This window comes from Belonocnema kinseyi, chromosome 10 (genome assembly GCF_010883055.1).
Source record: "Belonocnema kinseyi isolate 2016_QV_RU_SX_M_011 chromosome 10, B_treatae_v1, whole genome shotgun sequence".
Taxonomy (NCBI): domain Eukaryota; kingdom Metazoa; phylum Arthropoda; class Insecta; order Hymenoptera; family Cynipidae; genus Belonocnema; species Belonocnema kinseyi.
The window spans coordinates 64969020-64981776 of NC_046666.1; the positions used below are offsets into that span (position 1 = coordinate 64969020).

General features: G+C 30.4%; 1 protein-coding gene across 5 annotated transcripts in view; it reads left to right on the top strand.

Annotated features, from left to right (window-relative positions):
• Nucleotides 1–12757, top strand: part of LOC117181704 — a 176966-nt gene that overhangs the window by 117275 nt on the left and 46934 nt on the right. For all 5 annotated transcript variants that reach the window (XM_033374637.1, XM_033374638.1, XM_033374636.1 and 2 more), the window contains one exon: nucleotides 10748–10866. In XM_033374637.1, coding sequence (XP_033230528.1) covers nucleotides 10748–10866 — 119 coding nt within the window. The remainder of the gene's footprint in view (nucleotides 1–10747; nucleotides 10867–12757) is intronic.

The window sequence follows — 12757 nt, forward strand, 5'->3', positions numbered from 1 at the left end:
CGAAACGAGTAACGCAGCCCTCGCTGTTTACATTTCTGTCCCCCCGAAATCAGTCTAAGGCCATTTGAAGGCAACCCCCGACACTTGACTGAAAGCGGAAGTTTAGTGTATTTTGATTTTTTTTTTCATTATTCCTTAACGGATTATTTATAAAAACAACTTTTTTAAATTACCACTTACCCGCAAAATAATTCTAAATTTTGCAAGTTTATCGGGTTAAGCTAAGATATTTGAAAATATTTTAATGGATGTCAGAGAATTTTCAAATATTTCAAAGGATTTTTAGGGAATTTGAACAGATTCTAAGGATTTCATCAGATTTCCGAAGATTTCAGTAATTTTAAACGATTTTAAATTCTCTCAAAAAAGTATTTCAATTAATTTTACAGCAGGAATATCATCAGATTTTATGAAATTTTACAGGATTTCAACAAATTAATTCATGTTTTAGTGAAATTTCTAAGAATTTATTCGCAAGAATTAAGGCTTTGAAAAGATTTTCAAATTTTTAAAGAAAATTCAGTATAGATTTTAAAGGATAAGAAAAGGGTTACCTAGGTCCTAGGATACAAGTGGGTTATCTAATGTGCTTGAAGTTCTGAACGTTCAAATGAACGAATTTTTTACTGATTACTTAGTAAACCAAAAAACTGTTAAAATGTTTGTTTATTTATATTGGAACATAATTATAATTCATATTTTAAATTATATTTGGAATAATATTTATGGGAAAAATAGAAATAGGAAAATATATTTCATTCATTTGAACGTCCAAAACTTCAGGTACATGTTTTCTAGGATTACAAATGTGTTACATAAAATTACAAGTGGTAACCAACTTGTAACTATTGGATTAAATAGGGTTACAAGTGAATACCCAAAAGTACAGGGCGATTACTTAGAATAACAAGTGTCGATTACTATGAATTACTTGGATTTCTTCGAGTTCAAAGTGGATTGTCGCTGATAATAAGCAGATTATTGATGGTTTCAAGTATATTACTTAACATACAAGTGAGTTACCTAGAATAAAAAGTGGATTACCTTGAATTGAAAGTGAATTACCTTGGATTGAAAGTGGATTCCTAGCACACAAGTGGGTTATCTAGGATTATGGATGAATTCTCTTGTATTACAAGTGGATTACAATGTTGTTACGTATGATGACGATTGGATTGCCTAGGATTACGATTCGATTAGCTAGGAGTGCAAGTAGATTACTTTTGATGACTCGTTGTTGAAAGTGGATCACCTAGGGTTACGAGTGATTTACCCTGGATTATTTGAGTGAGTCCGATTTACAAGTGAGTTGCCGTGGATAACAAGTGAATTACCTAGGATTACAAGTAGAATAAATAGTATCATAAGAGGATTAATGTTGACTAAGTTCGAATTGCACTGGGGTTTATCAAGATTACAAATGGATTTGACTCATTAATCTGCGTTACAAGTGGATTGCCCTTTATTAATTGAAATGCTGCGGCTTGTATGTATGCATAACAAGTAAATCACCCTAGATTACTTTGATTAATTCGGATTACAAGTAGATTGCAGCCAATGTTTTTATTATAATTGGGTTGCCACCAAAGTTGCTTCCCCGTCGGAAACCCTTTAAATCCGGATTCATGAAAAAAACTGGAATTTAATTCCCCCGTCGAGAGAATTAACGGGTTGGGATTGAAGGAGAGGAAGAGCGACTCGTTACGTGAACCTTGTGGAAGTATTTCGGAGGGGTGGGCCCGCTGAATTCACTGGACTCTTCGTGCCTTCAAGGGCCCACCGACGTTCCCAAAAGGGTCAAAGGTTCGTGGATCCACCTCCACCTTATATTCTTTTCCATTCCACTTCTTTCTTCTTTCTTCCTCCAAACCTTATACTCATCCTATGGAGCCTTGGGGTCTCGTCCACCAGGTATGGAAACCCAAGAAACGTCCTTGTAGCGTTGTGCAATCCTGGTGCCTTGACACACCGGCGCTACAGGGACTTCGGACGCCGACTCTACCCGGAAGTGTTTCCGTTTCAAAATCAAAGGCTTAATATTGAGGAGGGTTGAAAATAAAAATGTTGGTATTCGAAATAATTACTACACAAAAAATAGTGCATTAGGATCCTAAATGAATACGACCAATATGTTGGAATTAATTTGGTATCTTAAGTGGATTTTTTTCCCTGTAATACTAGAAGTTAAAAAAGGTTTCCCAATTTTTGCGGACTATAATCGATCATTTTCTAAGAGACAATTCCTGTTTAATTCACTCCCCCCCCCCTTTTAAAAAAATCTTAACACCTGTGTAAAGATTTAAAATACAGCGATTTTTTAATTTTATATTTTGATTCCTGGGTCTTGGCGATCTTTCTCTTAGTGTATTTTTGTTGTGGATAGCTTTTAAGTAGAGTCGATACAGGCAACTGCGTTAATATGGTTAGTGCTATAAAGAGAAAATTCCAAATAAAAAACATTAGTTGCTCAACTTTTTGAATATACTATTAAGATATTACATTTCTAATTATTTTTATAGCATACATAAATGTCATTATTTATTGCTTAAATAAATTATTTCAGAAGAAACTGGGATGTTTTTAGAATGCTCAAATTCTCAATTGTGTCATCTGAAAATTTAATTATTCGTAGAGTAAGTGTGAATACTGTTTTTTGTTGTTATTAATTTTATCGTGAAATATCAAAATCTGTCTGCATTTTTTTCAATATCACTGAAACCTTCGCGTTGGATTCAAATTTTTATTGCATTAATATTTGTATTAACGATACAAAATTTTAAGCAAAAATATATTTCAAGATTCAGATTTTTTAGTCTTTTTATTCCGAAGATAATTTGGGCAAGACTTGAAATATAATTGCTAAAAGTACAACTTTTGTATTTCGTTACACATCCGTTTTAAACCTATCCGAAAAAAATCTTCTCCTATGTATACTGGCTTTCAGAATCTTTCTGAAAAACTAGAAAATTTCTACACATTCTGAAACATTCTAAAACCATTTTAGAAAAATGTTTATAATCATTTCTCAGGAAAACCGATAATGAATTTTTTGTTTCAAGGTTACATTCAGATCCCTCCAATAAAATTATAGCAATATTCTTTCATATTTAAAAAATAATATTTATAGGTCAGATTAGAAATTAAAGACACCTCTTTAAATCCTTTATCAAAGTATGAAGTTTTCAAACAAAAAGTTTGATAAAAGAACAAGTTCCAGGGGACGCCGATTCAATTGAAAATTCTTACCCAATAGGAAATGCCTGGATTAAGCCCTAACTTACATCTCGCGCAGTATTAAGCCAGTGGTCTTACCCACATCCAGCCAAATCTTGGCGGAGCAGTGCTGACGCAGTACTGGGTGAATTGGTCATGCCAACGTTTAGCCAAGACTTTTCGAACGAGTACTAGAGCAGTACTGGGAGAATTTCAGTTCAATTACTGTAATGATACTGGTGAAAATCATCAATCAAAAATATAATAATAATAATATATATACGGAAATTGTCAGCACGATTGGCGCGAGCACTATTAAAAATCACTGCTTAATTTGAACTACGATAACTCGGTGAAGAAAAGATGTAGGGCATTTTTTTACACAGTTGGAAAGCTTATGAAATTCCACATCGAACGATGCCTAATAGATGTATTTTTGAAGTTTTGAAGAAAAGACAGAACGTGAGAAGGTTTTTAAAAAATTCAATATTTTCTCAAATTTTGCACCTCGACTTGAACTTTAACATGACCTAGGAAAATTGTTGCAAAAATCTGAAAAATATATGACATAGAGCCTAAAATATTATCTTTGATTGAAGCCGAAAAAACGTAAAAAATCTTCATTGGTTTCCGAGATACGATTAAAAATGTTCAATCGTATCTGAGTTGAGTTTTAGTCAACGATCAGCCACCGTCATTTCTGTTGGATTCGTAATAAATGTATAGGAATTTATACGCAAAATAAAGCTAATCTATCCTTTAAGCGATACTATAGTTCACACATTTTATGCAGGTCTCTTCTTGATATAAATTTAAACAAGCGTCGTCTGAACTCTGTCTAATCTTCACGTCTAGTACTGCGCCAGTACAGGGTGCCAGTACTGCCCGCCAGCACTGGTGCAGTACTGAGAGTCAGTACCGAACATAGTTAACATCCCAAGGTCCTGCCAGCACTGCACCAGTACTGGCGATCAGTATTCTCTATACCAGATATCCTAAATTATTTAAATTGAATTATTTTAGGTCATCATGTCAATATTCTCATTTTACATGCATATTGAAAAGAATTCTAGACATTATTAGGTCACCTCAATCCCTGTCAATGTATTGTGAAGAAAAAGATTTAATCTTATCATGTTTCATTCGTTATAATTTTGTTCCTGTACAAACGTATACATAAATAATTCAATGAAGTAGCCATAACGATATTATTACTAATTGTTTAGGAAATTATCTTTAAAAATGTAATTTTAGAAATAATTATTTTCGATAGACAACCTTTGACAAGTCCATCGTATTTGGGCCGTATATTGTTCGGCCTGGGCCTCATTATTCTTAGTTTATTGTTTTGGGACTGACAGTTTAGAACTTAATGATTGATACGTTATTTTTGGGCCTTATAATTGGAGTCTTGTGTTTCTGGCACTTATGTGTTTGGTCTTTGCGGTTTTAGTCTTTCTGTTTGGCTCGCTTTACTATCTTTAAAATGTTATAGTTTTTTACCTAATTTAGATATTTGAATTTTATTCTCGAATTCTTATGAGTTTTACCGTCCTTTTTTTTAAGCCGTCAGAAAATTTCAAAAACCTTTAAAATTAAAAAGTAGGTAAGATTCTCACAAAAAAATCCTTTATAGGAAAAACATCATGTAAGTTTTATGTGGGCTAAGTCATTTTTGTGGTCAGAAGAATTTTTTTCATAAAATCATCATAGTCATCCTTTCAGTAAATCTTACCAAAATGCATAAAGAAAATTCTACTATCTAAATTAGGTCAAAAATCATAGAATTTCGAAGATAAAATAGGTAATTTTTTGAAAAATGGATGGCAACATGCAAATATCAGTAACTTTGTGAAAATGTTGCTTTCTCAAATCGAAATTATAAGCTTCTCCTAAATTCCGTTGACAACAACACATAAACATAAGAATTATTGTTCGGCATAGCAGAATCCAATCTTATTATTAAAATATTTTATTTGAATGTTGAAATTTTTGAAAAAAATATATTTATGAAAAGAAATTCTATGAACATTTTGTGATTTATAATTAATAATAGTGTCATTATGAATGTAACATTTTTCACTAAAAATTTTATGAAAAACCTACTCCATCTTGAAATTTTTGGTCGACTTTTCTTTAAATTATAAAATTTCTGACACTTTTTTCGGATTTTGATTAAACGTATAGGAATTTTGTAAAAGAAGATTCTATTTTATATAAAAGATGAAAGTAAACGAAATTTCCAAAGTGAACAAAATTAAAACATTTTTTTCATTGTTTAAATCGTGAATTTATTGACTAAATAATAATCTGAAAAATCGTAGGTTTGAAAAAAAATTAAAGTGCCTATTTTTCATTTTAAAAAATCACTGATATAATGTAATAAAAAAAATCCCAAATTGCAAATCTTCTTTGAAAATAATTATTGTTGTTAAAAATAACAAATTTTCGGTCAAAAATGCTAAGATTACCTTAAATTGTTCCAGAATTGTAAAGCTTCTTCGAAATCTATATTAAAATTTCTCGTGAACAAAAATGCAAAAAGCGTAGGCTTTTCAGGAAATCTTCTTCAATTTTTAGAATTCGAAAAAAATACAAAACATTTATTAAAAAATCCATTTTTTTGCAATATTTCAAAAAAAAAATTGTTAAAGGGTGAGCTTTTAAAAAAATCTCATCATATTTTTAAAATTCTAAAAAATGCTTTTTTATTAAAAATACCAATTTCTGGCAAAAAAAAAGTTTGTTAAAAGATTCTAAATTTGCTATTCAAATTATGATTATTTTTTTTTTTTAATTCCAATTTTCGAAATAATACACCAATAAATATTCGCCTTTAAATATTAAATAATCGTAACTCGCGTTCTAGATGAGTGTTCCTCAAATTTTGTTATACAAGATTTTAAAACAAGGAATAGGATTCTGAAAAAATGTAGCGTATTCCATTAAAAATCAAATAAAACAATTATTTTCATTTTTCTAAGAAAATTTTGACCTCAAATTTCAAAATGTTGTAAGTCTCGAAATTGCTAAAATTTTCGAAAGTCCTTTGACCACAAACTATGACCCATAAAGTACTACACTTAGATAAGTTAAATTAAAATGATAAGATGAACGCCAGGTTTGATACTTCTGACCTGGAAAGTATCTGTTAGCACACGGTATCCCCTTGGTATCCCCCTTTCTGAATTAAAGGCATGAGTGAAGTGCCCCTCCATTTTGGTAATTCCTTCATACCTGACAATTACGTCTGTCCAGTGTTGCGATTGGATAAGAGATTTGCGCGGGAATGTGAGGCCAATGAAAATACACTCAGTACCACTCTCTTGTTGCTTAGAGACCCGACACCAAGGAGCACACTCGAATCCTTAGTCTAGTCGGAACTGCACCTGTGACTGAACCTTTTCTGTATTCCCAGTTCGACACTCGGTGCACCGGTCAACATTTTTATTCAAAAATGTGAGCGGAAGTAGTTTCCAATAATATAACCTTTTTTAAATCAGTTAAAGCCACTGCAAGCTATAAGGATTTTCTTTAAATATATTTATTTTCAAACGCACTTATAATTATTAATAAAATTATTTAAAATTATAAATTATAAGCTAAACTATAATCAAAATTTAATTAAGAGTTAGATTGTCTTTTTAAGATTAAAGTGTTGAATACCAAGTCTAAGTGAGATTTCGACGCATTTTTCGAAATCAGGAGTGAAGAAATTTATTATGTAGTGAAGTTTAGATGTTTGGAAGGATTTTAGAAAAAGTTAAATGAATTCTGCGAAATTGAAGTGCATGATGGAATTCTAAGTGGGCAGAAAAGGAATTCCAATGATAGAGGTAATATTGTTTTACTGGCACAATTTTTCAGTTCGGTATTTAAGCATTAATGTACCGAATAGGAAATTAGAAATTATATAGAGTAAAATATAAAATTAATAATTGTCTAAACTAAAAAATTTTATGCAATTGGTAAATTATTTTAAAAGTAACTTTTTAATTAAATAAAATTATAATAAAAGTGAATTCTTGTAGCGCTCGAGGTGATTCGTGGAGAACGCGCACGTGTCCGGCTTGTGCATTTGTAAACGAATGTCACTGTCACCAACCGACACGTGACTCTATGTCGCCATTCTGATGAGAAAAAAAATATCTCGAGAGTGTAGAGTTTTAGATATTGTAGGTGGCAAAATTTAAACAAAATCGTATAACTTTTTATGTTAAAAGTGTCTAGATGGAAGGAAATTCTGTGAAATTGTGAAATACAATGTTTTTATTTAATTTTTTTCAAAAATCCTAAAATTCAACCCTCAATCTCAAGTACTCGGTTTTCAAATCTATAAGGTTCAAAACCGTAAGTCCCTAAAATATAAAACCCCAAACATAAGGCCGAAAATAGCATCCCAAGCATAAGTTCCAAACTGCTAGTCAAAAACCGCATGTCCAAAACTGTAAGAGCTACAACCATAACCATAAATTATAAGGCTTAACTACAAAGCCTAAATTAAAAGTTCCAAAATTATAAGACTCAACAATAAAAGGCCCAAAGACGACGGACATATACGCGACCGAAAGTATATATTTTCGACGCGTGTCTATATGAAATCCTAAAACATCAAAGATAACAATATACTTGATAACAGATTTTTTTAAATAGATTTCGTAAAGTTATCGAAAATCTTTTAGCAAGGAGGGATCTAAAAATTGCAACTTCCAGTGTTGTAAGATAAAGAAACGAGCGCTTTTTGCTGCATATTCAGTAAAAAGGGGTTTTTTCTACAGAAAGGATATTTTTACCTGATTTCTATATTATTCTGAAATTTTCTAAACTTCTGAATTGTGCTATCTAATTATTCTAAATTATTCATAGGTTTTCTAGACTACTCTTCTATTTCCAAAATTCACTCTAGTTTCTGAAATAACTATGGAACATTTTGGAATCTTTCGTAATAGCATAGTCTACAATGTTTTTGAAGAATATGGAATTGTACCCTTCCTTTTTTCATATTTTAGGCATTACCATTTACTTTATTATATTTGTGGCCTTATGTTAATTGTGTCTTAGATTGTGGAACTTATATTTATGGCTTCATAATTTGGTACATATAATTTAAATAATTGTGGATTGGAACTTATATTTTTAGATTCATAGTTATAAGGTCCAAAATACAAGTCCCAAAACTATATGGCTCAAAACACAATGCTCAAAAATATAAGACCCCTGTCTATATGACATCCGTGAAAGTATAGCAGAGAATCTTTTATAGGAAAAGCGATAGGAAAGATGGCTACTTCTAGTGCTTTAGAATAAAGAAAGGATCCTGCTTTGCTACATATTCTCAGTAAAAATATTTTTTTTTCTACGGAAAGGATATTTTTACCTGATTTTTAGCTTATTCTGGGATTTTGAAATTACGTAACTTTTTTTAAATTGTGTTATCTAAATATTCGAAATATGTTCTGAGATTTACATGGTCTCAATTTTTGGAACTATTTTCAACTTCATAATTTGGGACTTAAAATGTAAGACCTCGTGGATTGGAACTTAATGCTTGGGTCATAATTTTTGATAATTCAGTTTTGAGTTTTGGGACTAAAGAAAAAAAAATAATAATGTAATATGACACATAATATTATGTGCCATATCACATTATTGCTTTTACTATAAATTATTATTACAATTACTTACTCACACAGTTACTTTACTATTACTATTCAATAAAACTATATATCAAACCGATTTTGATTTATTCTTATTGAGTTACAGTATATTAACAAAATAAAATTGATTTTAATTAAAAAAAAATCATTACATTCAATTTCACCAAAAAAGGAGATCAGGTCTCGTAAAAGCGTTTTAATCATTATTACGTATAGTCAGCACATATGAATCAAGTTCAATGGACGTCGTAAATCCTTACATGATTATCAGTAAAATGTTAATGCGTTTCCGGGAGAATGTAGGATGAAGCAGATTACCGACCATTCAAGAAAAAGGGTCCACAAAAATGATCTTACTGTTAAGTCATTTTACAGCCTATCAATAATATAAGCTTCATGGTCTTGTACGTTCACCAAAAAAGAAAAAAACTTATAGAATAACGTTTTAAACATTCAAAAATTTGGATTCCCAATGGGCACCTTAGTTTTACACATCTTACGTTTTATTTCGTTAAGACTAAATCTTTAGCCATTACATAAATACGTACATTTTACAGGAAATTTGAATTACATGCCTGTAACTCTAGCAAAACGCGTGTCAAATTTATATTCATTATTTTTTATAGCAGGTCGAATGCAGTTCTGCAAGTTGTTAGTGCATGTAGATTGCAGAGTGTTTCACAATGTTACTGTATTTAACGCGTGCATCTATATTTCGTGCAAGTTTTATTTTTTTTTGTACCTTTTGAAGAAAACAAGTTATAAAGATTATAATCCTGACAAATAACTGCTTTTAAGATGTGTTGAAAAATGAAAAAGTCTAGGAAAATCGAGATATAAGTGCAGGGGCAGAATCTAATTTGTAGTTAGAAAATTTATCCTTAAATATATAAATAATCTCTAAAAAATATTCAAAGTAGCAATAAAAAATATATATCTTATTAAAAAATACAATGTTTAACAAAAATTAAAAACGAAATATTTGGCTGTTCACTAAAATGTGATTTCGTCAAATGGTTCTCTGAAAAACATAAAGTTTTAAAACATCAAAGTTTCATAAACATTCGAAAGTTTCACAATATCCTTGCGCACGCATTTCAGGTTAAAATTAGATTCTTTCATAGCACAGGGCCTGAAATGTTTTAAATCTCCAACCAAAATCATGAATCCTTAACCAAAAAAATGATTGTATAGCAAAATATATTAATTTTTAACAAAATAGTCGAAGAAGATTAATTTTGTACCAAAACTAAAATTATGAATCTTTAAACAAGTAATTTTTTTAAGTAGTTTAACTTTTAGTCACATTGTCAAATTTTCAACTCGAAAATATTAATTTTTCAATAAAAATGTTAATTTTTATCGAAAATGTTCATATTAATATATAACTAAATGTTTGAATGTAAAACTTGATGATATTTTCTGTATATTTAAAATGTTCTCATCTTAATATTTGAAACTTTATTTGGCCAAATTTTCATGAAACGTTACAACTCAATGTTTTGTATATTTTTGCAGCAATTTGGGCAAAAATGTTAGTATCTTAAATCTATGGCTTAGACTATATACTCAAGCCTGGAATGCTTTTAAGCTGAATTAATTGTTAAATGATTTTTAAAAAAAAATTAGCAGCTTTGATACCTCGAGGGAAGTTAGTTTATTCTGCACGCGATCGTAATTAATCAGCGGAATGCACATAAGCAGTAGTAGTATCCAATTTTTGTCAGACGATAGACATTAATCAAGAATATTTTTACACATTTGAAAAATATGAAAGAAAAATAAATCATTTGATGAAAAAATAGAACGTACTTACGAAGGTGAAATAATGAATTTAAATAATCTTAATAGATTAATCAGATTTCAATTTGTTGTAGGGGATCTGAAAAGACGATACTCCAGAGGAAGCGAAACAGACTTCCGGCCAGTTGAGACGGGATCTGGACCTGCGGGAGCCCAACCCGCTCAACCGGATGAGGACAGAATTTCTTATGAGGTATTTATTACACTAAGAATTTTATCATTTTTAATTCAAGAGAACCATTCTTAACATTTCCATTAATATTTAGTTGACAGCTACGTCAATTTATTACCAACAATCTAGATAACTAATAAACCACGTTATAACTTGAGTATCACGTTAAAAAGGAAATTTAGAGAATAGGTATTGTTATTTAAAATAAAAATCTCTCCTTAGCAAACAGTGATGCTCATTTATGTCTTTTATCATTTGCCAAAACTACAGAAACGTACATTCATTACACTGGAATCGCGTTTATATCCGCTGTTTAATTCAAGAACATAAAAATTCGCTATAAATTTTGTAATCCCCCCCCCCCCCGGGAGGGGATCTCACCAATACTGCTAAGCGAAGGGGAAATGGCCGCGCTGCGCTCTGATAAGCTTGTTTGTCACGTGGTACTGCGAGGTGGTGGGTGCCAAGCGTATATAAATGAGAGTTATGCAGAGGTATAAGCGAGAGAGGATATAACCGCGGTTCCAGTGTATTTTAATAATGAGTTGAGGGGGCTGTGAAGCTTTTAATACCAACCACGATAAAAATCTTAGAGCATTTGGATAGAGTTAAAATATAATCAATTTAGCTGAAAAAAAATTCATTATTATGGTTGTTTTAAAACTTCAAATAGTCATTTAAAGAGAGTTATGAATAATTATTTGTTATTTAAGTGGAATCGTTTGTTCTGTACGGTTGTATTACGATCTCAAATTATAGTCAGATGACCAATATTCTTTCGTCGTAAAAAAATTTACGGTGCATGAAAATCAGACCGTTGCCATAAGAAATCGTTATTTGGAGGAACATAAACCAGCAGATTGCAGGTAAAGTATTCAAGGGGCATCAACGATTGGCCATTCGCATCAAAAATCGCCTTACAAATACATTTTACGATCTTAAAAAGTTTCGCTTCTTTTAATGGGGAAAATTAGAGTTGTCGGATTTACAGATGCTTTCAATAAATTATTCTGCAAAATAGAAGCAAGTGTAAAATATGTAAATATTATACTTGATGTAAAGCCTATAGTTTCAAATTGAATTAAAATAATTTCATTTTAAAATCTAAGTCTAAATCAGAAGCCAAGCGAACAGAAGAAAAGGTTTAATTACAATAAGACTAACATCAATAGTAAAAGCAAAACTTTTGTAATATTTTTTATATATTTTTTCATTATGACTTCTATATATATCCTTTCTAGGCTGGTCTTAAAATATTATTTAAAAAATAGATAAAACCGCTTTTCACTTGATGCTTAAAACAATTCGAATGGATGGTTTTAAGCACTCCATTAAAAATGCGTGTGTTGAAAACTGAAAAAATTGTCGAAAAATGATCGTTTAGGACATCTAGTAAAACTATAAGAAAAACCAAATTTTTAATTTGGTATTTGAGTTTTTGAGGTCCACAGGCAATTGAAAATAGTTGAAAATTTCCAGTCGGCATGATTTTTTAGGCATAATTAATATTGTTAGCCGACTATTTAAGACGGTTCCTAGACGTACTTAACAAATTATTAATATTTTAAATCATTTTAAAAGCAATGAAAATAATTTCCAAAAATTTTAATTTTTGAATATTTTTACCCAGAGATTGATATTTTTTGCCTCTTAAAGGTCACAACAAATTTTAGACATTTTTTTCACTATGTGTTTCAGTTTTTTGCAAGTAAGTTTTGTATAATTGAATTAAACCTTTTTCTAATTATCTCCATTATAACCACGAAAATTATGCCATTAAGCAAGGAAAATGATTTAGAAACAGTCATGTGATTTTTATGTTTATAAGATAATTTAATTTATTTTTAATTTTGAAATATGTTTTTTGAAAACATTTTCATATTTGTAAAATTACTTTGGAAACTATAATAGA